This window comes from Epinephelus moara, chromosome 24 (assembly GCF_006386435.1).
Source record: "Epinephelus moara isolate mb chromosome 24, YSFRI_EMoa_1.0, whole genome shotgun sequence".
Classification (NCBI taxonomy): Eukaryota; Metazoa; Chordata; class Actinopteri; order Perciformes; family Serranidae; genus Epinephelus; species Epinephelus moara.
Genome location: NC_065529.1, coordinates 39402500 through 39430398, shown reverse-complemented (window position 1 = coordinate 39430398; position 27899 = coordinate 39402500). Strand labels below are relative to the sequence as shown.

The 27899-nt window shown below is 40.8% G+C and overlaps 1 protein-coding gene across 1 annotated transcript; it reads right to left on the bottom strand.

Annotated features, from left to right (window-relative positions):
- Positions 1 to 27: 27 nt before the first annotated feature.
- Positions 28 to 27671, bottom strand: LOC126385830 (solute carrier family 2, facilitated glucose transporter member 1-like). Its single transcript, XM_050037839.1, has 10 exons — positions 27250 to 27671; positions 14047 to 14142; positions 6969 to 7129; positions 5347 to 5587; positions 5016 to 5178; positions 4652 to 4839; positions 4301 to 4405; positions 3893 to 3994; positions 3589 to 3792; positions 28 to 3028 (listed from the first exon to the last, which is right to left on the bottom strand). Exons 1-10 carry the CDS (start codon positions 27262 to 27264, stop codon positions 2828 to 2830), a joined length of 1476 nt encoding a protein of 491 aa, XP_049893796.1. The 5' UTR covers positions 27265 to 27671; the 3' UTR covers positions 28 to 2827.
- Between the last annotated feature and the right edge of the window lie 228 nt (positions 27672 to 27899).

The following is a 27899-nucleotide window of genomic DNA, read 5'->3' as shown; positions in this document are numbered from 1 at the left end:
CAAAAGTGACAAACCCATGAAAGCATAGTATCTGTATGCATGTTTTCTTTTATTGAGCCATTAAACCACTTACACAAGAACCATTCAGGACATCATCCATCACAATTCGTATTCCCCTGACAGAAGCTGACGTTCCAAAAACCAGACACACAGATCTTTTATTATTACAAACATTAGAATAAGCTTTGTGCACTAAAATGAAAACACTACTGAATGCATCTCATTAACACAATCCTTACATGTCAAATCTGAATTAAAATTATTATGATATTATTAGGCCTCGACATTTCTTCAGGTAAAAAAATCAAAAAGAGAACAGAAGTATGGAAGCTAAATGCACAGACATACAGCCCTACAGTTCTAATCATTAATTTATCTATCAAAATAAGTTTCTAATAAGTTAAATATTTTATAAATTTGGAGTGGGTAAGGCTGTAGTGTGTTTCATATTTACATCATGTTGCGTGTTTTAGACCACCGACCAGGAGATTTCAAAGGCTACATCAAAAATCAAAATGCCCACGCAGAGTTGTGAATCTATGTACATAAAATACAGTTTTGATATTTGCGATAGACGTCAGTCTGGGTGGGGAGAAGTACATCTTTTGGTGCCGTTACATGATTCATGCTGGTGATGATATGTGAAAATCACACAAAGGCACACAGTGGATGCTATAGTGCTTTCCAGGACGGGCGAAACGACCCATCGAATGACAAAAGATATACTATAAAGATCTACAATATACAATAATTAACAATTTTGGAATGATTCAAATGGATTTTTGACTACAGGGTTGGATTTGGATCAGAGTCATCATTAGACTATGACTATGACGATGTTTACTCACAACTGGCCTCTGTGTGCACACACCTAAATGTGCTCTGTACAAGACCGTAATAGATATGAACAAATGAAACTATATCACACATTTCCATTTCAAAAAACATCAGCAGTACTTCAGTCTCTCCTCAGTAACAAAGATTCCACACTGTGGGTAAAAAACAGAAAACGACCTCAAAGCGTTTGTTTCAGTAACAAAGAAACATCACTGTGCATAATAAAGTGCTGCTAAAAAGATAACTTTCCTTAAAACAATGCATTTAAAGAAAAGAAAGGTTCAACAAGTGATACAGCAGTCATAGACAGCGGCTTGAACAGCGTGGCAAAGTGAGCCAGACTACATCGTTTCTTTCCACCAGCTACTGAATACAGTGCAGTACACGACTCGCAGAGAGAGAGAGAGCTAACAATACTGCAGAATATAGTGCACAAGACAGAGAAAACAGCCTTGCACCGATGTGTGTCCACCTCCTAGGAGGCATAATGGGCTATACGGGGTGCAAGGAACACTGGGAGTTTGACCCGAGATGGGTGACAAGCACTGTCAGGATAGAACCTTCCAAAAGGCCGACATTCATTTTGGTCCCCATTATTTCTTTCATTTCTCTGACGATGCTTCGTGGCTGTCACAAGGGGGGAACAGCGTGCAGCACGGCAGCTCCCCTGGCTGTGAAAACATCCAGACAGCTCTGAATCCAATTCACCAGACTTCAGAAGCTCTACAGGTAGCTCTTAAGAATACTTAAAGTGAAGATCGTCCGCTGACACACGCTCTAAGTCTGTATCAACCCGACCTGACCTGAAACTGCGCCGAAGTGATAAGGCTGAAGGCTTGATTGTTTTAGACGGGCACTTAAAACTCACAAATGTTCTGCTTTTTGTGTGGTTAGTGGAGTTTTGGTTTCGCGGCTGATGATTGTGAGTGCGTAGTTATCTCATGTCACGGTTAAAATGGAGGGATGATTTATTTATTGTACTTCACTGTCAGCGCTCCGGTGCTGATCTGTGCAGACGCTGCTCCTCTGGCACGGAGCCAAGTCAATATTAATTTCATCAAATGTAATTCTGAAGAGGAATGGTGTAAAAATACACGAATGGAGGATGAATTTCTTGATATATCACTGTGTTGTCTTCATGACAATTTGTCTTTATATATGTATATATATATATATATATATATATATATAAAAAAATACATTTTCACAAAGAAAAATATTTTGTCTAACAATAAAAATATTATCCAACAGGAGTAAATAAGTAACAAAAATGTATAATATGTTGAGTGTTACCTTTAGTGTAATAAATTCCATTGAGAAAATTTTAATTCGTACAGCAATACACCAACATATCACAGTTTGTGTACTCAGTAACAAATAACGTATCAGTGGAGCATTAGGAGCTTTTTTGGGAGCAGAGCGCCATCTGGTGGGCAGAGCTGTACAGCATCTACAGTGCTCGAGTCTACAGTGTTATTACAGTATGGCTGATATAAACAAGTTTGTTGTTGCACAGTGAACTGATCTCTACAGCTGCAGCACTCTTAGACCTGATAATAACAAACTGACTGTATGGTAACAGGCTACAAAGAACAGAGCATTAGCACACATCAGTTATATACTCAGTGAAAAAAGAAAGATAAAAAAAGAAAGGTTGGTTGATTGATGCAGATACTTCTTTTCCTTCTTTGAAATATTTTTCAAATATTTAAAACCTTCCCCATCCCAAACTCCCCTCTCCAAATCAGGCGACATAGTGCCCATTGAGTTTTTTTTTTTGTTTCTTTGTGTGACATGTGAGGGGCAGCAGAGGCCGTCATGTTGGAGGGTCACACAGGGCTGCTCTGTGTTTGGTAATGACGCCCGAAATGTGGTGACAGTGTGAAAATTATTCTACCAATGGACGCGTCTACTTCTAGTTAGTAGACCCTTCTCGTCCCTCCTGGGTGTGAGAAAGAGTTTGTTAAGAGTTAAAAAAAAAAGCAGTCACTCAGAGCTGAGAATCCGCTCCCAGGCTGTTCAGCTCCTCCGGCGAGTGCTTTTCTCCTCCGGTGGCGGCCGTCTGGCGGAAGCCGGACGCGATCTCGTCGAATGTCCGGCCCCTGGTCTCCGGCACTTTGAAGTAGGTGAAGACAAAGAACACGAGCAGCAGCACGGTGAAGATGATGAACACGTAGGGGCCGCACAGCTCCTGTGAAGAGAGATAAGAGAAGAGATGATTGTTTAGTGGCGTCCTGACAAGGTTCAGTCCTCGATAAACTGACAGTGAGAAAGAGGAATAGATTTTTTTAAGTACTGAGAAACTAAGCAGATCAATATGATACGTTACCTGTCTATTTTTTACTTTTATTTTTTTTTTCAGTTTTGTTGTCCGCGTTTTAACGGTTATGTCTATGAGAACAATTGGGGGTATTTTTACATCTAACTCAGTGAATAAAGGGTTTACTTGGACCAAACCAGAGCTGGTGATTGTTGGAACAGTAAACTAATGAACTGAACAACTAACAAGACCAACTAAGATGAATTTGGTGACTTTTCATTCTATCGAGTTAAAATAAAGTGTGTTTTACAATGTGTTAACAAGGCAATGCGGCGAAAGAGAGAAACTTTAATTCAGTAGGTGTAAGTTTGTATTCCTCTCTTTAATCAGGGAAACTGGTGTAAGAAAAAAATACCCCGGTGAAATTTCGGGAAGGTATTAAAGTATAGATAAATAGATACTGCCTTTTAACGGTTTTCTTTTCCACTCACCTCTACATACTGGAAGCACATTCCCACTATGAAGTTTGCAGTCCAGTTGGAGAAGCCAGACACAGCAAAGGCTGACGGCCTGGGTCCCTGCGAGAACAGCTCTGCCACGATGAACCAGGGGATGGGACCCGGTCCGATCTCAAAGAATGCGACAAAGGAGAAAATGGCTACGATGCTCAAATATGACATCCATTTGAGCTTGTCCTGTAAGCACAGAGCGGAAACAAGGGGAGGTCAGTTACATCTATTTACTCAAAGGGTCTCCCGATGACCACAATGTGTTAAAGATTTATGAGACACCTACCAGCAGAGCCAGAGCGATAGTCATTAAGACGGCAGATCCGGCCATTCCCAGCAGCCCCAGCAGGTGCAGAGACCGACGTCCGGCACGCTCTACGACAAACAGCTGCACGGAAAAATGAACAAGACGAGGGATAAGGTCAGTGCAGTGCTACAAAGCGATAAACCAGTTACAGCTTTTATATTTGCTGCTCAGTGCACAGGGAGACATTTTACATTTACAGTTTAGGCACATCACACACAGTTTGACTGCAAAGTATTTATGTCCAAAAACAATAAAGAATCTTGAAAATGACTGAATTATCTGGCTGAAGGTATCTCTATAACTTGGTGCTTCTGACACCTTCATATATCTGTAGCTGTAATAGAGATTTCACTGCCAATTTTTAATCCAACGTAACATTGTACTCACCGACACCACAGTGAAAGCTGTGTTAACCACACCGGCTCCAATGGTTGCATAGACAGGCTGCTCCACTCCAGCTTTCTCAAAGATACGAGTGGAGTAGTAAAACACCTAGAAGGAACGACAACCACAAAGACTGAACATGAGAGAGTGTGCTTTTTTTTTAATATACACATTTGACATGTAGGTGTGTCCGGGATATTCTCTATTATGTAGCTCTAGTGTGAATGCGAATAAAGCATGTCAGGGAAAAGTGATGTCTCTCTGTGGTTTCTGTTTCTTTGGTTCAGATTCTCGCTGACAGTCCTTCGAGTGAACAGTAGGATAATGTATAATGTCTAAGCCTGGGACACTCACAGCATTGATGCCAGACAGCTGCTGGGAGAGCTGCAGGATGACAGCAATCAGGAGGGGCTGGCGGTAGAGGGGCGAGCGGAAGAGCTCTGGGATGGTCACCTTCTTCTCTCTCATCATCTGCCTGCTCTCCTCCTTCATCTCCTGCATGTCAGAGCTGACATCTGTGGTGCCTCTGAGCTTCTTCAACACTGGGAATGCGCAGAGAGAAAGCGGGAGATTTGAGATTATGGCAAAACACCAGCCAGCGAGGAGGTATGAAAAATAAAAATCATGCAAGGATACAGCAGTTATGACCACATGCTTCCACTTCAAGCTGTAAATGCTGTCACCTTTTGTGCATGTGTGTGTGTGTGTGTAAACTAACCGTTCTTGGCCTTGTTCTCTTCGTTCCTGTTGATGAGCAGGAAGCGGGGGCTCTCGGGGCAGAGGGGCAGCAGGATGCACTGCACCACAGCAGGGATGAAGGTGAAGCCCAAAAGGAGTGGCCACAAGCTGTCGCTGCCCATGATTACCTCCAATCCAAACACCTGAAAGCAATCCAGAGACACAACACGCATATCAACCACCAAGCTCCACACTGTGTGAAAAATTACATATGCACCAAAAAAAGTTGTAGCGTTGTCTCATAGAATAATCACTTGACTTCACTATATATGCTACAGTATTAAAACAAAACTACTGGAACGATTACTAACCTGTGCGATGAGGATGCCGATGACAATGCCCAGCTGGTGGAGGGTTCCCAGGGCTCCTCGTAGGGCTGTTGGGGCAACCTCACCCACATACATGGGCACGAAGCCTGTGGAGAGGCCAGAGTAGAGGCCCACCACAAAACGACCAGCGATCAGCATTTCCCAGGATTTTGCCATCTTCGAAAAGCCCATCAGAGTCGCTGCGATGAAGGCCAGGACGTTGGCCATGAGCATAGAGTTTCTCCTGTGGGCAACAGAGAACAAGACACGTTTAAAACATGAAATTCATTTTAGCCATTTTCTTGTGATTGGCAAGTTGTGTGTTGTTACTATGCTTTCGGTGTTGTGTATGGACCCTGAGAATAATGCAGGTCCTAATAAATATTTTAAAATTGTTACAGAGCCTCTTTCACACATGCACTGCAAACCTGAGATTATCACGACATTACCTGCTGGGAACGCAACTGTCTGAATCAGCTGGATCAGACATAAAACAGACTTTACCCTGCCAGCTCTCTAGTGAAAAGTTTATTTAATGTCCGATTGAGCCTATGTGTTAGCAGGAAATTGTTTGGAAGATTCACAGCAAGCATGTAAGTGTGTTCTGTGACGTTTCTGTCATGAGACTCAAGCAAAACCGGAAGATAACAAACATCCTAGGATGAAGAAAAAGGGTAATTTTCACAAAGATGGCAGCGGAAAAAAAAACTGGAGAGATGACACGATTTGGGAACTTCTGTCGGTTAGGGCCGAAGCTGAAATCTACATTCATTCATTCATTTTCCGTGACCGCTTATCCTGTCGAGGGTCGTGCCCTACTGACATCGGGCAAGAGGCAGGGTTCACCCTGGACAGGTCGCAAGACTATCAGAGGGCTGACACATAGAGACAGACAACCATTCACACAGTTAACCTGATGCATGTCTTTGGACTGTGGGAGGAAGCCGGAGTACCCAGAGAAAACCCACACTCACACGGGGAGAACATGAAAACTCAAGAAGGGTATAGAAGGGCTCCCCCACCCTTGGTTTGAACCAGGAAGTTTCTTGCTGTGAGGCAACAATGCCAACCACTGCACCACCGTGCCGAAATCTACAGACAAACTAAAAGGACAGCCAGAGACTGTGTTGTTTATGACCAAACTGTGAACCGACTACATGACTGAGGTGTAATCTGCGTCATGTCCTCCCTCCTGCACATTCGACCCAAGCGCCACCCCTCGCCTGCACCAAATAGTGTATTTCGAGTAGGTGAGAACGCATCAGACACAACAATCTCCTGGTGTGTGCTACATGGGTGAAAAAAGCAACTCAGGACAATGTCTGGACTCGATTCTCCTGACATGTGAGAAAACAGCTTTAGATAGTAAATTATGTGTGCAGTCACTTTATCATCAATTGATCCTGGTCTTTGTCGTCTTTGTTGACCACAATGTCAGTTTTCGGTATATTCCACAGAAAATCAAGTAATTCTGCCCTCGTCAAGATGAAACAAAAAATGTATATGCTTTTTTAAAACTGCTGTCTTTACAGAGAGAATGTACCCAGCACAATCTACTTCTTTTGGAAAAGCCCGCGGCTATCATGCTATTGTAACACCATGCAGGGATTTTGTTTTCTTTTCACCTTCCAAAGCGGTTGACAAAGAGTCCGACGGAGAAGGAGCCAAAGATGCCACCAACAGAGAAGATGGCCACGGCGATGGACCAGATGGCCGTGCGGGTGCCCTTTGTGATGGGCTCCTGGTAGCGATCATACCACGTCTCATTGATGAATTTCTCAATGACCTGCCAAAGGAAAAACAAAAAGTTATTTAAGTTTTCTCCCTACAAAATGGAGGATCATTTTTTACAATATTTATAATCTGAATTTAGAAACAAAAGTGATGCTATAATTGCATAAGCACTTTACATAATCCGATAATGTGCTTTATGTTTCCCTGCTGCTCGGGTTGAGACATAGTTGTCCATGGTTGAGCTGTTACAGTGTGACCAGCTGATGGCAGCACTGTATGATCTTTACCGTTTACTGGCAACCAGGAAGTTCACCAGCCATGGTTAAGTGTCAGGTTTCTGTTCCCCTCCCCCCTCCTTCCTCCACCACCATCAGGTGACTGTGTTGACAAACACGCCCTGTCGAGCTGGTGACAAGGGTCAAGTTGCAGAGCCTTGCGTCTGTTTATGTGTGCGTCATGGTGACACCTCTCATATGTTCCAGAAAGGTCACCACCCTGTCTGCAACCGCTCATAACTCTGTGACTTCACTAGTATGCCCCTGACCCCCCATCACCTCCACCTCTCTCGTTACTAAATGTCCACTCAGCTCTGTCATGTGTCTCTCCGATAGTGGAACATCACCTATATTTGTATATGTTCCAGAGCACCTGATGTACTCGAGCTCAATGTGGAATAAAAGCTCAGCAGTGTCCTTGCCAACCAGTTATGAATAGTGATGCTGTAATTTGATAAGGACCTCCTATGGTGAAGGGGTACATAAAGGATCATACCCACTCTCGACTTACACTCACAAGGCCTGGATTATGTCACAAGTATGTTATCATACACTGAACTGAACCGATACATCTACCCTTCAAAAACTGCCTTATTTGGAGGAGCTCCTGCTGATCTCTGTGTTTGCACATTTGCAAGCGGTGGTGGAATATAACGACAGTACACTTACTCAAGAACTGCGCCTAAAGTACAATTTTAAGGGTACTTAAACTTGATTTAACTGCCTCCATTTTCTGTTGCTTAATACTTTTCCCACTGCAGTTTGCAAGGAAAGTTACTGAAAACAACTGGACCAGAATCCATGAATATAAAGTGCCTCTTAAAAGTGTTCCCCCCTCTTGTAAATTCTCATGTTTTACGGTTTTAAACAAAGTAAATTTAGTGTGGTTTTTGGACACCAATCAACAGAAAATGACCTCCACAAATTTATCTAAATAACCCCCATTCACCAAGACACATAAATCATCATCGGTGCAGTCAGCTGGTTTTTAGAAGTCACATTATTAGTTAAATCATCATCATCAATCAGCATCTGTGTGCAGTTTAGTGGGGTTTCTGATTGCATTTTCATCAGAGCCACATTAAAGGGAAAGTCTGGGTCCTCTGAAGCGGGGTTATATGAGGTACTTATGCATAGTCAGTGTATCACATACAGTGGATGTCAGTTGGCTCGTCCCCAGTTTGGAAAGCAGGCTGCAGTCTGACACGGAGGTCAAGCAATGTGCTGCTGTGGACATACTCCCTTCAAGGCCAGACTCCATTGAGAAAAACAGTGATTTAACACAGCTGAACGCAGGCGCTGCTGGTCTACCTCTGCCTCGATCGTTTAGTTTGTGTTATTGTGTCACTTTGGTGTTTTAAAGCATTTGTTCAGATTCACCAAATTTACACAATATTAAAAACTGACTAAATGACTGAGGTCAGCAGCTCCCATGTTCATCAGTGTTAAACTACTGTTTTTCTCAATGGAGTCTGGTGGCTTTGACGAGAGCATAGATGGGGAACTGAAGCTGTTAATGGCTTTCTCATCAGAAAGGTCTGTCTATAGCTGGGTAAAGAAGTGAAATTATTCTCAATATAGCATACACTTAAACTGTTATTGATATTTTTAAGTGGCTATAATATGTTATGTTGTTGCCCCTGTCCATAGCAGTACATTGCTTCGCTTCAAAAGTCTGCTGCTTCTCCAAACTGGGAGCGAGATGACTGACATCTACTGCATATAATACACTGACTATGCATAAGTACCACATATAACCCCACTTTCAATTTCAAGGGGGCAGGGGGGGGGTGCTTTTTATAGGCACTGTATAGAGATGGGTTCCAGACCTCTGTCTGAATTATCACCTACATGTCAAAGAGAGTAATTAAAGTGAGAAAAAAAGTCGTTCAGTGGGAGTATCAGGCCGAAACTACAGTGACAAAGTGACACTTTCACTCACTTGAATGGCTGATCTTGAGAAGTTACATAATTATTTTTTGTTCTCTTCCTGAATCTCTGTCTCTGAATAGACCGTGCAGTCTGGAGCACCAGCTGGCTCTAACCACACAATGAAACAAGCTGTCTATTCATGCTGTCAGCAGAGCTGGCTGGTCGCCGGGCTGTCAAGGTGAGCACTGTATTCAGCACACACAGGATGAAAATTAATTCAAACAAGAAAAATAATCTGTCTTTGAACAAGTGAAAGCATAATAAAGAGTTTTTGTTTTTTTTTTACTTTTTTTTTTTTTTTTAAATAAAAAAGTTAATGAATGCCATCATCAAAACCCAGATGACCTTTGCATTAAATTTCCAAACAAGGATATTATTTGCTTTGTGGCAGACAGACATGCAGCAGGATGTCGGGGAGCCGCAGCCTGGCCCTTGAAAAGAGCGTATCTAATCAGAGACACTCTAAAACAGTGCACAGCTTGCGTCACAGGCAGCAGCATCTCTGCAGCCTTTATCATACACTGGAGCACAGAAGGGAGAGGTGTGGGTGACAATGTGAAGGGCTGTCGCTATATAGAAGTTGTAAAGTTACAGCCTCTTAAAGGGTCATTAACGATTGAAGGATTATGAGCCGGTGTTGAGTAACAGTTTTTCTGCATGTGAAGTTGCTCAGACCTCTGAGCGTGTGTGTGTGTGTGTGTGAGTATTGGGAAAGGGGATAAAGAGCCAGCAGGGCAGGTTCACACTAGCCCAGTGTGTAACAGACCACATATTTGCTGCCTCCCTCTCAATCTGCAGCCCCTCACTCAGCCACTCACAGGGCACTTGGGGCGCCTGAGCTGAGCTGCGTGAAGCCAAACACGTGTTGTTGGAGGCAAATCTCTGCTACACTAATAGCTGCGGTGTGGTGGAGGCAAAATACCGGATTAAGTGTTATGAAATATCAGTAAGTCTTGTTTACCTTTTAGCAGCTGCAATTTACGGTTAGTAGAATTATTAATAGATTAATTGTTTTGTCAGTAAAATGTCAGAAAATAGTTAAACATGCCTTGTGTAATAACCCAGAGTCCAAGGTGACATCTTCAAATGGTATATTTTATCAGATCAATAGTCCAAAATTCCAAAGCTGCTCTGTTTATTATCATGTAAGACAAGGAAAGCATCAAATTATCTAAGTTAAAATGCATGAAACCAGCAAATGTTTAACTTTTGATGATCAAAATAGCCAAATAATTTTCTGTCAATCGACTTGCAGCTCTACTTTTCAGTGAGTAAGGATAGACTGAGATCTGCAATGATTATTTAAAGGTCCAGTGTGTAGGATTTAGGGGTATGTATTGGCAGAAATGGAATATAATACCCATAGCTATGTTTTAATTTGTGTATAATCCCCTGAAACTAAAGGTGCTTTCACACCTGCCCTGTTTGGTTCGGTTCAATCCAACTCAAGTTTGTTTGCCCCCTAAGTGCGGTTCATTTGGGCAGGTGTGAACACAGCAATCGCACTCCGGTGTGCACCAAACAAAAGACCGAGACCTTCTTGAAGAGATGGTCTCGGTCGAATGAACTCTGGTGCGGTTCGTTTGTGGTGAGAACATGTTCCGACCTCGATCTGAATCAACTGCAGTCACATGACATTGTTTGGGTTAAACATGAGCATGTTACAGTCCTGGAGGATTATTAATGTGCACCACCTCCTGTACTGCACTAAAATCAACCTGCATAGTTGTCCCTCCACTGCGACATCAGAAAGTGTCACATTTATCTTGCAAATGTACTCTTCTTCAACATTTTGTTTACTTCCTGGATTTTTCCCACATGGAAATTCTGACCAATCAAGAGCAGCTTTTTAGCACAAGGAATTTGATCTGGTCTTCTTGTAAATGCTGCCGTGAGAACACGAACCAACTCTAGGCAATTATGCAACTTAGAAAGAAAATTAGTCCCTGATTCGGACCAAAGCCACTAAATCCTCCACACCTGACGTTTAAGAATTTAAGCAAAATGGCACACAGTCTCTGGTTCCAACTTCTTAGATGTGAGGATTTGCTGCTTTTGTCTGCTTAATATAACTGTAAATATCATACAGATTTACACTGTTAGACACAAATCAAGACATTTGAAGAAGTCACTTTACACTCCATTTAATTTTCTGATTAGTCTACAAAATAATCGCAGATTAATCATTAAGTGAAATTTTTATTTGCAGCCCTTGACCGATTGAGCTCTCGACACAACGAGATCATAATGTTTGCACAAGTCATGATGATTGTGCAATTTTTGCTCACATGACTCGAGGCCTAAAATTCCCTCTTTGACATTTGCTGCTCACTTCTCTGCTCTTCTTGACTCAAACAGAAATGAATAAAAGATCACATCTCTGCCCAGACTCTCACTTCTGTCTGTTTCATGTCAATAAGTGAATGTATCCTGTCTTTCCCCCGCTATTCAGAGACACAATTGACGAAAGCTGCTCTCATTTACAAAGCGTCCTTCACATCAAAGTCCAGCACAGCTTTGACAGTGTGGCGACAAGCAGATGAAAATCAGTCTGTCGTTACAGGCAGAGCGCCACAAACAGCTGCTGTGACTGTAGATCAGTGTGACAGTCGGTCCCCAGCACACCACGAACTCTGCATGCAAATGCCATTTCAAAAGAGCTGGCAGGGCTCTGTCCTGGTGGCACACCTGTGACCTGTGGACAGACAGCTGTGTAGCCACAGGGTGTGTTCAGACCAACGCAAATTAACCAGACAGAGGTTACTGATGCAATATTGACATTCCCCAGGAAATGAGTTTCTTAATTGCACCTGTCTGCTAATAAAACTGATGTTGATTAAGTCTGAGGGGGGCAAGAAAACATCTTTTCTATTGCTTGGCATTGTTATGGGGATAGGTGACCGTCTACCTCCTTAATTTAATTTCCTCTAAGTTCCCTTGTCTAGCTTTTCCCAGCCTGCTGTTGGTCGGCAGAGGTCCATGTTTGGGCATGGACACACTCTTTTGCACAGGAATCACACAGAGTCTGTTAATACAGATGTCCTTAGGCCTTAAAGGCCTGAATGTGGCTATTATTATCTCGCCCCTTAACCCCACCCTCCTCCACTTTATGTGCTGTTTTTCAAGTCAACAACTAAGTTAACAGAAAGTATTGGAGCTGGGACAACAGGAGAGACTGATCTACTGTTTAACTGATAGCATACCTACAAAACAAACTAGGGCTGGGCAACATGGCCAATAAATCAAATTGCAATGTTTTCAGGCTGTATCCCAATACACATATCTTGAACATATATATAAATATATTGAAATCTCCTCTAAACTACTGTAGACTAATAACATACTAAACTACGACACTACTGCTGCAATAAAGTAAAAACAAGTACTGTTATAATGAAGTTACATATTAAAAAATGTTATAATAAATGGGATTGAGCCTAGTACTTGGATAAAATGAGCATCCAGTGAAGATAATGTACTTTAAAAACATAAAAAAAAAAAGATAAAGTACAGTATCACCCAAATAAAATGTGTCAGTATCCGCACTCATGATGATGGAAAATCCTCATTTGGTTTGCTGTGTTTAATCTCTCGATCTTGTGATCAAAAATGATCTGAAGCTTAATCATGAGGCTGTTCTGCTTTCTAATAAATAATAACTATATCAGCTTCTGATCATCCCATATCCATTTCATGTTAAAAATTACAACCTCTGGTTAGGTCTCACCCATTTTCTTTTTAAATCCAACCCACATACGGTTTAAATTCCAAGTACAGATACAGATACAGATCATTTTGATGGTTGAACAGATACAGATAAAGATAATGGTGTACTCACTCATCCCTAATAACAAAGTTAAATAAAGTACTGATATAATAAATAAAGTTATTAAATAAAGTATTGTTATAATAAAATTAAAAACAGTACTGTTGCAATTAAGTTAAAATGAAGTACTGTTATAATAAAGTTAAATAAATAACTGACATAATAATGTTAGATAAAGTACTGTTATAATAAAGTTAAATAAATTACTGTCACAATAAAGTTAAATAAAGTACTGTTAAAATAAAGTTAAATAAAGAACTGACATAATAAAGTCATATAAGGAACTCTTATAATAAAGTTATATAAAGATCTTTTATAATACATTAAATTAAGTACTGTTATAATAAATTTAAATAAAGTACTGTTGTAATAAAATTAAAGAAAGTACCGTCACAATAAAATTAAATAAAGTACTGTTATAATAAATTTAAATTCAGTACTGTCACAATAAAGTTAGATAAAGTACTGTTATAATAAAGTTAAATAAAATACTGTTATAATAAAGTTAGATAAAGAATGTCATAATAAAGTAGAAGTAAAGTTTAAGTATTGTTATATTTTAAGTTAAAGTATCGTTATAATGAAATACAATACTACCACTGCTTTTACTTTGAAGCACCCGGCTCGTCTCAGGGCAGAAGTGTTGATGTTTTTTCAACAGTTATTTGTTAGTAGTTAGCAGAAGGTAAAACCATTACAGTGGTGCCATTAAACGTGAGGATTTATTCACTGTGAGTGGGAAACATAATAACAGGTCTTCAGTTCATATAATAATAATATTTCCAAGTCGCACTGATACCCCATGGCTGTGAAAGCAAGTATAATCAATATATCTCCCACCCCATTACAACCAGTAACATTACATCTTTGTGGGTTAAAACAAATCATAAAATCTTCTTGGTGTTTGAACAACATGCTTGCAAACATTTAACTTACGTTCTGAGGGGCATTGATGACACCAGTGTTGTAGCCGAACTGCAGGGAGCCAATCACAGCCGCCCCCACACACAGCATCAACGGAAACGTTACTTGCTGTAAGACAACAGAGAGCAAAGAAAGTCGTGTCAGTAAAGAGACCAGTCTGACCAGTTATACACCATTTCAACACAGTGGACAATGATTTGTACAAGGGCTGGGATGAGTGCAAACGTTTCCATTTCCTGGACAATACAGTGTACTGAGCTAGAGACTCTCACATATACAGTGTGTGTTTACAAAAGGAGAAGAAGTTAAAGTGGATTTCTTGGGACAGAGTGAGTGTTGATCTTGCCGTATCGCAGACTTTTTTTAAACTTGCGGTTGTGCCTCAGTTGCCCTGAAAAACTGACTTAAAATGTTCAGTTTGGTCAAATGCTAACTTTATCCTCACTGCATGCTCTTAACAAGTATAATGAATGCACTGTCAAACATATCCTGAAATATCCTAAAGATGTTTGTTATCAGGCTCTGTTACGCAACACGCTGGAAGTGGGCGGCCCATGAGCGATGCCTCACAACACCTAAAGGAACAAGACAAACAAGGAGGAGATGGAGAAATGTGTACATCCAACAGCCAGCAATCAGACAGACACCTGTTCCCTGAGGCATGTTTACTGAGCTATGTGGGCAACTTTTACTAAGAAATACTCTGGTCAGGTCTGAGGAGGCCCCAGGTTTTGATTATCCAGATATAACTGAATAAACCAACTTCTTGGAACAGGTCCAGGTTGGACCCAGGTCTGCATGTTATTGTCTGTGTTCCTGTTCCTGTTATTATAGAGTTCACTTGCTGCTCGACCTCGGTCGGGCCCAGAAGATTAGAAGAGATTTTCCTCATACCAAAAAGTTAATAAACCAGAGTGAAGTATGTCGCTGTCTCTTTCCTCCTTTCAGACAGACAAAAAAAACAGCCTCTAGCCACAGTTTACCTTTTGTTGTTCGCTCAAATGTGCTATTGTCTCTTCTAACTGTATGTCTAGGTGTTTCAGTGTTGAAGAAGAAAGCAACCTGACAACACAAGCAGGGATTCCACACGCCTGTCACGTTTTTGTGTTATAAGGACAAAAGTGCACCGACTTCAAATTAAATTTGGGCAAACACAAATAGCAGAGGAGCTGCTTACTATTTCCATCCTTCATATCTCACCATCAGTCACCACGTCTGGATGAGAAATGTTTAGACTTTCGTCCTGTGATTCGCACACCAATCCTTTTCCACAGTGATTCACACCAGAGAGGTTCCCTATGTTGTGGCAACAGAAGATTTGACCTTCACAAAGGTAGGTCTCACCTTTCTTCATCATCATCAGCAAAAAAAAACAGCAATTAAACTACTTGATCCAAAACACCGCCAGGACACTAACAGCTATGTAGCATAGGATCAAACCTGCATACTCTGACTTCATTTTCTACATTAACCTACAGACCAGAGTGAGAATGGACACAAACTAAGGACACTGCGAGTCCTCTGAACCATCAACAGATTAGATCTTCATAAACAAAAAACCTGCAACAGCCGGTGTTCCTGATAAGATGTTTTTGAGCAAGACACTTATCAGTCGATCTCTGCTTGTTGTTAGCTGCACTAGAGTCACATTTGAATAGGTGGTATTTTAAAATATTACAAAAATATTAATACCTTTAAAGTTGCAAGTTTACCTTCATTTCAAAATTTCACATCCAGCAAACTAAAGGCAACTAAAGCATCACTTCGGAGTTGTGGTGCTGACCAAGTAGGAAACATAAGTCCAGTATTCACTCTCCTTTTAACTCTGTTTGTGGTCTCCACCAACTCTCTTTAGCTGCCAAATGCTTCAGTGTGCTCATTAGTTAGTTGCTAACTTTTTTTAGGAGCCTTTGCACTACATAAACACCTATGAGAGTGGTGAGACGAAACCAAAACTTTGTAGACCGTTAGCCAAAACAGTGAGCAGGAAGATCATCAAACACTCTGTAGAGTTTAAGGGGGAAAGCAATGTTGTGTGGTTATTTTCTATTGGTTCATCACTATGAAGCTTGCCCTTCCATTTAACCCATTGTTAATGTAAAAATATTGTTTATAGTCACTTTAAATATGGATTACTTTTTACATAATTAAATGATTCATGTCTAGGTTTTCAAGAAACCTCCCCAAAGAAATAATAGCACCAAAGTCCAAACTTTTTCCTTTCTTCCTACCTTTAGTGCTATTTATCAGTCTAGATTGCTTTAGCGCGAGTTGTTGAGTGTTGAAGATATTAGCCCTTGAACCGTGCCAGCCGTACTACATTGGTCCTCCACAACCATCCCAATGAGTGAAAGAGGATTTCAAGAGTTTCACATAAGCATGCCTCCTTCTGTGCGATGATACAGTTGGCGGAAGTAGTTCAGTCGAAAGAAAATAGTTCCTACAAACTGCTCACAACAAGGTCTGTGAATTATCTTGAGTAACCAGGGGCCCATACTAAAAATGTATGTACTGACAAAAGCAAAAAATATTAAACAATTTCTTCAATCAAGATTCCAGCTCACCATCTGCGTTGCCAATTTCTCGTCTCCAAAATGTTTGTAAGCATGAGTCAAAGTTTCTCCCATTAAGTCTGTTTTTATAGATCACAACTTTTGCGTGGGAAGTGGTGTATACATCATTCAGGCCTCGTTTTGTGCATACGCAATGTTTATAAATGAGACCCCAGGTCACAATATCTTGACAAAAACATTGCTGTTGAGTTTTTCAAATACTTTTTTTGGCACTTAGAGCACCACGAGCCAAGTGCCACCTAGTTCAGTTGTATTAGAGAAGGCAGACATCTCTGTGGCCGCTGTCTCCAGCAATCAGCAACTCACACCAAAACAATCTAGAGTGATAAGCAGCACTACAAGTAAGAGGAAAAATATGTATTTTTGATTTGAACTGTCACTTTAAGACTCTGATCCCAACCTTCAATCTCTGGAATTTTCTTTTTATCTTCCATAAAAGGAGATAAACATAAGATTGACCCCACCAGGTTTCATTACAAGGACACTCCTTTTAAACTATTCGAAATTACTGTGCATGCTCTTCTGTAATATGACTAAAGTGCAGCAGTAATCTTGGTGACAAAGGAAGCCTGGGTAACACAAGTCAACGTTTTGGAGGAGGACCAGAATTCCTCCCCTGCATGATGAAGAGGGAGGAAAAAACTTCTGTGTGTATTTGGAAGGAGTCAGTCCAGCCTTTTCAGTGGGCCTGGCTAGAGACATTTACAGACCCACCTCCACCTCTGAGCCAATAGGGTCTCTTGTTATGAGGGTCATCAAGTCCACGACAGAACTGTATATAAACACATACACACACGTTTCAGCGGTGTGAGCTGGGCTCTTAAAGGAGCCACGTTGCCATTGAGGAGACCAATCAGATCTGATGTCATTCTCCTGAGCCACGGCTGATTGGAAATGAACACGAAACAGCACAAGGTTTCAGAAAACAACTACCAGCTGTGTCTTTTACTATAAACAAAGAAATCCTGTCTTTTTCCTCTGGGAGCAGTTATCACTGGAGTTTAAATCAGGCCCCCTCCAGGGAATAGCTACAAGTATTTCCAAAACTCCCTTTAATGTGGATGGTTGATGTCAAATGTGAGGACGGCAGAGTGTGTTTATGTGAAATCAAGCAGTCCTCTGTGACATCTTTACCTTTAACCCAGATACCAGGACACCTCCCTCAGCCTGGCCTCAGTCTACACATACTGTTGGTATAAGCCAGTGACTTTCAGTCCAATTTATATGACTCATAATGTTTCGGGCCTTTCATACGACCAAACCTTCCCTTCTCCTTTACTACCTGACAGTGGGTGAGTTTGATTGTGTTGCACGTATACGGAAACCAGACGCAGCACAATACTACATGACTTCCTTGCTGGAGAAACAATGAAGTCACACCCTAACAAACTATTTTACGATCCACCACCAGTAACCAGTCCTCTATTTGTTCCTCGGCTCTTTACCTTTAGTTACCTCACAAGCGCGTTTCACTCAGCTGCAGCTTTTCAGTTTTGTTTACATTTCTGAATGGAGTTTTGAGTTTGTTTACTTACAAATGATGGCTGAGCTAGCCTCTCACAAGGCCCCGGCATTACACTGCATACAACGCTAATCCAGATGTATAAAGCTGATTACAGGAATGCTCTCTGTGAGAAGGATTGTATTTTAACGTAAAAGGCAAAATACTGTTTACAAATTTTCCTAAACAGTTCCCACAAAAGGGGTATTTATAAATTATAATTAATTAATTATATAACCAAAGCATGTATATAGCATAAATTACATAACTTCGAATAAAGTACAAGACAGATTTAAAAAATGGGTAGTTAACGGGCTTTCACGTCACTGCTCGGGAACTCGCCACTCATTTCAATATGTGGAAGGAAGCAAAGGGGAAGCAGTTAGGAACACGTGGGTAGGGGTATAAAGCTGCCCACATGAACACGTACAGATTTCACTCTGCCATGAAGAGTTCACAGTGTTGAACTTCAGGTGGTAGCCACCTGGCTATGGCCAATCAAATAAAAGGGGCAGGTATTGTGGAAGCAGAAAGACGACAAGATGGAGGAGCTGATAATGTCAGTGTCTGAATACCCAGCGTTGAACAACACTGCACTAGCAACTTATGACACCCAGGTGAAAACATTTCCACCACACTTCAGATGACTGATAAATCATCTAAGAAAACAACACATTACACCCTGGAGCCAAAGATCAAAGCGCCAGCGGGAGTTTTTAAAAACACGTGGCTTTTTGGAGGAACACTGTTGCAGCGTGGTGGTGTGAAAGTGGCTTAAAAAGGATTCAGAGAGATTTACAGGCATTTTTTAGTCATGACACATAAGGTTTAACTGCCAGGATAGGGAAAGTCAATAAACGCTCGGGGAATTTAAGCATGTCAGTGACGTTTGTACACATTTTCATTATTTTACCATATAATTTGCAATATAAAAAAAAAGAAACACCTTCGACTGGAGCTGGCAAAAGAGTGTTTAACTACAGACAAACCAAGCCAAAACCCAGCAGCAGTTGGTTGCTGGTTTGTGCTAATTTCCCATCCCACTCCCGAAAAACCAACTTTTCTTCTCCAAAGCCTGAATAAATGCCCTGTGGTGCTGCCATTGCATTTTCCAAACTAAATACCACTGGAAAAATTTCACTGCAGTGTCAGATGTCAGCGTCACCACCTGGTATGGTGAGATCAAGGGACTCATGGGTGTAATAACTATTTTCTCCTCCTGTACCTTTGCTGTATGTAAATGCTGCCCATCAGGGAAATGTGCCCTCTTTGCATGTGAAAAGTAAAACATGGTGTGGGAAGAGAGAAAGGAAATTTCTGCTGAGTCATTGCTGCATCATACAATTAACACTGTTGATAGCGGCCTTGGTTGCTTGGTACCACAGACTCTGCGCTTATTGGGTAAACACTGACAGCAGCCAACAGGACTGATAGAGAGATGCAGGTAATTTAGCCGAATGGAAAATGAAGATCAGTGTAAACATTTACTGTAAACAGCAGCTCACACTACCTCGCTATCCCCTGCCTCAATCACACAGTCAAATCACAGGCAATTTTATTGGATTAAAGACAATACAGTGTAATGATGAAATCAAGAGCAGTCATCTCCAAATTAGGATATGTGCAACTATAACAGCTAACATAAACCACCACGTCACTATTTATGTTTGAGCAGAAACATCCAAAACCTCTTTAAACATTACGTTGATCTATTAGACTCAACAAACATAAAACATGATCCTGAGTTCTCTCTTGCTAACCCTAGAAGCACATACTTGGTTATTTTAAGTCTTATTTTCAGTGAAATACATCTACAGCACTGATGCTTAATCACACAGAGAGCCAAACCAGGAAACTGTAACTTAAACTCTGAAAAGTTCACAGAAAGATGAATTATTCTTTCTTTGTTGGCCACAACGAAAAATGATGAGGGGAAATTGAAAATGGGGCAACAACACTTTGAAGTAAAACTGCAGCAGTTAACCTACATATAAATGTCAACTACCCACAAGTCAGTAGGTATGAATACCACAGTATTGTCATTTACAGCTACTATAAAAGATAATGTGAAATAAGTGGTTCTCTAAAACGTGGGTGTAGATGTGACAGTGGTGAGAGAATTATCTTTAAACTGGGCTGCCTATGCAGTAGAAAAACACAAAACAAATTAAAACTGGTGCAACATGCCCAGAGAAAAGAGCTGTGGCATTTGCTTTTGCCGCAGACTATATAGATAATGGTCATAGCTATTGAGATGTCACCCACTGGTTCGTGGGCTCCTGTTTTGAAGGCTCAAGTTCGGCATTTCGGTCGCCACCATCTTAGTTTTTTGAAGCCAGGAGTGACCGTATTTGGACGAAAGGGTGAGGGACCAAGGGGTGGATCTGACTGAAAAATCGAGGACACTAACAGACGGTCACTCAAAGCATCCCACCCTTGATTATGCATAATTTTAAGCCTTGATAAAACGCAAACAAATGAGTTCTGAATAATCCCTCCTCCACCGTGCTGTTGTCATGAAGAGGTAAATTAGCCATAGAAACCTGGAGACCTAAACTGTTTTTTTTTGTACCAGACTGTAAACATGTTTATTTCTGCTGTAAAGTTGGGCATTTTAACATGGGTGACAGGCTTCTGGAGCCAGCCTCATGTGGCCATTCAAAGAACTGCACTTCTTTGTTGGCTTCATTTCTCATCCCCGGGAGTTGCCACTTGGCTTCTGCTTAAGCAGTAGAAAACCTACAACTACCAGAGTGCACTGCACCACACCGGACCAATTAAGACTCTCGCTGGTGGATAACGTAACGTAAATTGCCTGTCTGAAAACATCAGAGGACTGGCTGGTAACAAACAATCTCGAATTACAGTTAAAACATGATTCAAATTTGATCAGTACTACCTAGTTTTATACTTTGATCTCAGTTTTTTAGCCTCTATTTTTACAATACAGGAAACAGTAGGAGCACAGTCTGTAGTTACCCACCAGTGGAGGCATTTATTGGTCAAATGTGGGTGCAGTGCATTCTGGTAATTGTAGGTTTTCTACCTCTTGAGTAAAAGCAAATGCCACAGACCTTGTCCTCTGTTTTCACTGGTCATATAGTACCAATTTCAAAAGTATCTGCATCTTTTTGATGCTTAGACAGCCTAGTTTCATTGAAAGACCATCTTTCCACAAGTAAAATACTTTTTGAGTTGTATTTTATAAACTTTTTGAAAGTAACTGGTCACTAAAGCTGTCAATTATTTCCCTCTAAGATGTAGTGGAGTAGAAGTGTAGTCGCATTTCATAAAAATACTTGGGTTAAGTACAAGTCTTTCAAAACTGTGCTTAAAATACAGAGCTTGAGTAAATGTATTTAGTTACTTTCCAGCCCTGATATCTGACCACTGTTTTGCCACAGGTTTGCTTAAACATCCCAGTTTGTGTCTCTTCATCCAAACATGCTGAGTAAACAGACATTTTGTTTAACTAGTAAAGTCAATACAGCAGCCGACAAAGGAAAAACATTTAGCCAAACATCCTGAAGGCAGCTTCTAATTTCAAAACTACCCTTAAAGTGGGTCAATTTAACGCCAGCAGATGACCGGAAACAAAAAGTCAGACTTTCTCTTCTTGATAACCATTAACAGACGTGTTCAATGTAACAAATTATGCTTAACTGTGCATCAGTTTACGCCTCTTTTCCTGTGAGCAACAGAGGGCCTTTGTAGTGTTTTTTAACAAGTTTGTGACTCATCACATCCAGACTCAACGAGGGTTTCCTCGGAATCGGGTCAGACGGTGTCCAGTTGTTTAAAAAGAGAGAAGCAGAAGCAGGCTGTATATGGGCTCAGCTCACTTCCTTCTCCTAAGTGTGAGCCGGATTCTCGGTGATGGCCTAGGCTGCTGCCGTCACGTTATTCCACACGTCACCTCTACAGTGTCAGCTTACACAGCTGTGGGGAATCCAATAGGAGTCTTGTCCTCATCTCCACTACACTCTGCCCTGTTCAGCTGTACAGCCTCCTCACGCTGAGCTGTGCTGTAGGGACAGTTTCCAAATAGCGTTCAGGGTATGGACATAGCGTTCTGCATTAGAACAGTTGGGCCCTGCTGTTTTTAAAGTTAAAATTAGGATACTAATATCGCCCTATTTCTTTAGGCCTAAATATCTTATGGATGCTACATGTAGAATATTTTGAAACACTACTAAAAAATAATTTTATTTTTACACTTCTGGTAAAATGTATTCATGTGCATGTGCAGCCTTCTTCTATCCAAGTCTCATCTCTACAGTGAAGGCAAAATAATAATGTAATAGTGTAAAAGGGATGGGCATATTTGCCTACCAAAAAACCCTACATATCAAACAAGTATATGCAAAACAACACAGACTTGAATATGTGCCATGTGATTGTGTGTGCTTCCTGGTACTGGTTATTATTAACCTTTATTCAAACACTGAAGAACAATGAGGAACTTATCTTTTTGCACAAACATCTCCCAGTGTCTTTAGAGACATAATTAATGTAAAAGGTGTTTATTTTTCTGTGTGTGCTGCATATACTGTTAGTAAACAAAAATTAAAAGCCCTTATCTGTTAGGGCCAGTGACACTCCGGCCCATCATGGTGAGATCAGATAAGAAAGTATTTACAGTTCGGCCCTATGTTTGAGGAAGCTAGTGTGGCTAATACAGACTAAAGGGCTATAAGGACTATTATGGGATTGTTTTTATGGAGACATGGGACTGCATTTACAACATGTGGTCTCAAGTGATTTTTATATCAGTTCAAGTGGGTATTGATGCCGACCTGAATTCAACATCGCCACTGATGAACAGTTACAATGAAGACTATCAGTATCATCATCAATAGCAGAGCATTTACCTTCAACGGTCATACATACATGATGACTATCGTGTCATCCCCATTTTTCACTAGTAAGGAGAAAGGTGACAATATGCGGTAGAGGGCCAGTCACACCAAACCGACATCAAAGAACTGGTGGCGACAAAGGCCGATTGTTGTGTCACCTCAATTCACCCGTGTCTTGGCCAAAAGGTTGCGCATGAACACACCACAAAGACTCTAGCCAATGGCCAACTAGCATGTACTTTCTGCCCTTGCGTGGGAGGGAATAACTCTCCATAACAATCCATAATTCATCACCATGACTGTATTCGTCACTCTAAAAGGAAACGTGGAAGGCCGTCAGGATGGATCAAAGACACAAGTTAGCCAGTTAGCTCATTAACTACACAACCCGATGTTTAAATAAAGGATATTTACCCTAAAATAGCAAACAATAACACAAACAATTACAAACTGTTTCTCATTAAGAGCCAATGGCTAATAGAAATAGTCTTATCTAATATAACAAGTTTGTTTGTTTTTAATCAGAGGTGCGACCTAACGTTTAAGGGTCAAACACATAAGTTAACACCCCATGCTTCAGGGGGTTCTGATTTATTAAAGCGCGCTAATTTCAATTGAATCCTGAGAAAGTCAGAAGAGGCCCTGAGCGACACAGCTATGCCCCGCATGAACCATTTTATTCATCCATCTCCTCCATGTGATCACTACAGTGATGCGCAAAGTCATCCAGTTTCTCAAGAAAGTGAATTAAACATGCTTGTGTGTTCATCTGAATTAAAACCCTCCTAGATCTCTTGATCCCACACTTTCACTGGAAAGCCTCATTAAGCCTCATTAAAACATAGCTGACATGTTACACTATAAGACGCAGTGAAGGGAGCAAGTCATGCAGACAAAAGTAAATCTACTGGACTGTCTTAAGGAGAGCAGGAGTTGGCAGGTGGCTGAAAGGCAGTGGATGGAGAGGAATTAAGCCCGTGCAATTAAGTATGTACAATGTGAGGCTGTTCGTTGGCTCTGGAGTCCCAATCAAAATACCTGTGCTGTCAAGTCTGTCGGGAATAAAATGTTTAGTGGCTGTTTCATTCAAAAACAGAGCAGGTCAACTGTATGCTTGACCCCAATTACCATTTTCATTCTTTGCTGGAGAAAATAGGAGCACTGAGGTGAGTTGTTCAGACCCAAAGAGAATGAAGGTCTGACATGGCCGACAATGTGAAGTCATTAACATGGCAGGTTTTGATGGAGAAGCTGTGCGATTAGGTGAAATAACTGCATTAAAATTAGAATACAGCTGCACAGAAAGCAAGGGATTCAAAGGAGCAGTGTGTAGGATAAAGTGGCATCTAGCAGTGACGACTGCAGATTGCAACCAGCTGAAAATTCTCCTGGTTAGAATTCCTTCAGTGTTAATTGTTCAGGAGGTTTTCACCAGGAGCCGAATTATCCAAAGAGGTCTCCTCCTCTCCAAATCAAACAGACCAGGTGATAAAAACTGGTAAAAATGAGTAAATAAAGCAGATTCACATTACAAATCAGGGTTTTTCCGACATTGTTTTGCTTGTCCCAGACAGGCTAGCCCAGCACCTGCTAATGTGTGCTCATCTTTATACTCTGATAACTTAAGATCAGGACGTTCAGGAGGTTTTTACCGCTAGCCAAGGTGTCCACAGACATCTCTTCCTCTCCAAAACAAACGGACCAGGTGATTTAAACCAGTAAAAACACTGAATAAAGTAATTTCACATTGAAAATCAGTGTTTTCTGATGCTCTCATAATGATGATGGTGTCCGACACGAAAACCCACATGGCCCTATCGAGAGCCAGTGACTCTGTGGGCGAGGACCTGCTCCCTATGTGTATATAAATGGCTCATTCTAAGGTTACGACAACACAATAATTATTATTTTCAGGTGATCATACACAAAACATACACTGGACCTTTAAGTTAGTAAAAAACACTTAGAATTAAAAGGAAACATGGCATTAAGTTAATCTACCCGACATAAATGCTCATAAACTGGTGACAAGCCTACTGCATGACATCAGAGGACAACACCTTACTGTAACAATAGGTGCCTGAGCAGGTTTTAATATTGTACACAGCACCATTAATACTTGTCTGAGTCTGTGCTACTTCACTGTAAATCAAACTGTAGTTCCACCACTTCCTTTACTATGGTTTAGCTTTCCGCAAACTTGAGTCAGTTTCCATGTACGTGACTCCATCTGCACATACCCGGGCACAGCACTAAGTACAAGCCAGGTATGAAAATCCCGAACACGAGACGTTAATTAGCACGTGCTACACTGCTGTTTAACTACAAACTCGCAAAAAAACAGCTCAACACTGCTGGAAGCTACAAAACACAAAAAGAGGCAGTGAGGCGAACAGCCTGGGAAGGAAAGGGTTAAGGCTTTAACACCCCGGGGTTGGCAAGTGTGTACTCCCTCGGTAGAGTCTCACTCCCACTGGAAATCTGCTGTGTCCGTGTCACAGTGGAAACTGGGAACAGAGAGAACAGTTCCCATCACGTCCACAACAAACCCCCAGTCCAGCTGAAGGTCCAAGTGAGCACACTGTGTCTGGTGACAGATACATTTTCTGACCACAATGTCAAACTGGGCTGCCCTGTGCTGATCCACTGGGTTTAACCGGTCTTAAATGAATGACAAAGTAGGAGGAGGAAGCTCCCTGGCGTACGTGCTTCACTGTGCAGCCGGTCTGTGTATGTATCTGTTACCACAAACCACAACAGTCTGAGGAGACCAATAATACCAGATAAGTGATGTTTACTTTCCGAGCATTACAGTCTATAAGTGACGCTGAGGTATAGATGAGGTTAGTGACTGTTTACATCAAGAATAGCAAAATCATGCTGCATTTATTGTTGGAGAACTTATAACAAATTTTTCCACAGACACTTCTTGTGTATCTTAAATAATCTGCATTGCATTTAAGGGCTGCGAAAATAAATCAACTAGATAATTTTGCATTTAAGCATGTACTGTAATAAAATTAAACTTCGCAAATTCTCAGAGAACAAAATCATGTTTTCGAATGTTTTGTTCTGTCTGACCAACAATCCCAAAACAAAAGCACAGGCTTAAATATTAAAACTGATTTGCTGACTGACAGAAAACTCTCAACAACTTCAATAACAGAACAGTAATATTATGTAATTTATCTGTGTCTCAGCCAGTGGTGAAATGTCAAGAACAATGTCGCAGCACTTGTACGTTAATTTAGTTTTTCTTTTTCTGCTACTTTTTACTTCTACTGACTCTAACACTAAATTTCAGAGGGTAACACTGTACTTTCTCCTACCTGACAACCTGTAATCTGCTTCACCTCAACCAACTAGACTTCATTTTACTTCAGTTTTATTACTTCAAATTCACTATCAAAACAACTCTATTACACATTACATGACCGAAAAGGAGCAAGGACAAGAAAAATATATTTTGCCTGCCCTTTTTCATAACATAAATAAACAACAGAAACAGATGGTCTGTTAATTACAGTTATTTAACAACAAATATTTAACGTAACTTTAACTAAGTCAAACACCTCCAACATAGGAAACAGATTGTTCCTGACAACTTCATATGGTCTAATTATTCTTTCTTTACACATTTTCTTTAACTGAAAAATATTCATACAACTCTTTAAATCTTTCTACAGAGAAATCCACAGTAATACTATGAAGCAATAAGTCAACCAAACTACTAGTCAAATGTGAAAAAAGCAAATTAGTCTGACTATCACTTTGAGAAATAATGACCAGTATTGACATAATAATGTATTGATATATACAGTTTTTTGTCTTGTAGTGTGGTATATTGTGACGTCATGACAAATACGGATATCAAGCATCATGGGGCTCAGATTAACCCGCAAAGTTATGTTTTATATGAATATTTAAGAAATTTATATATAATAAAGGGTATTATTCAGCGCAGGGATGTACTGGGCTACTTTAGTTAATAATATAAGGAGATAAAGGCGAATAAAAGTACTTTAAATAGAGTTTTAAGCACTTAGCAACCGTGTTAAATAGTATAAAGTGGTAATAACGGCGCAATAGTTAGCATGAATATTAGCCGCATCATGAGTCTCCGTCACAGCACATGTGGAAATGGCTCATGGGTAAAAATACTGTGAACCCGTTGAACTCGGGACACACTGACAGCCCGGAGTAAAGAAAGCAGCCAAACTGGTTTGGCAGGGTTTAAAAACATCTTGTAGTGAAATGAGTCACGGGATAAAATTATCCTTACCTTTCCTGAGTCCATGGCTGCTACGAGACGGAGATGTTCTTCTTCTTCTTTGTTTTCTTCTTCTTCTTTTGTTAAAGTTGTCGGCGATGGAAGCACGTCCTTGGAGGTCTCCCCGTGGATTTCACTCAGTAGACAGTCATCTTGACGGTTTTTTGCTCCGTTAAAATGACTTTAAACTTCAGTGGAGTGTTTTTTTTTTAAATAAAATAAAAAGCGTCAAGTTGTTTTGTGTCTGTGTCGTTAAAAGCCAGGCAGCTTCCGTTAGTCTCTCGCGCGCCTCGCTCTATATGTTGATGTCACTGCTCCAGCAAGTTTTGGTTCAGCAGCCTCATGGATGTGTAAAGTCTTCCAGGATGTTGGAGGTGAAGTACCGCCTTGTTCAGCCCTAAGGAAACAGCTCTTTGCAGACCGGAGCCGGGTCACGGCTCATATAATGGAGCTGATGCAATATTTTTGGGGGGGTGTGTCCGCGCTCGAGGCCCATCCTCCTAAACAGCCAATCAGAGCTCAAAGGCTTCTGCATCACAGAGGGCAGCTATGGTAATTATCATGCCTGCAAGAACAACTGTAATTTTGTAACACAGACCCAGAAACTCTTATACATTTATTTCATTATTGCAGATATTCAAATTCCTTTTGGTCTCGTCTAA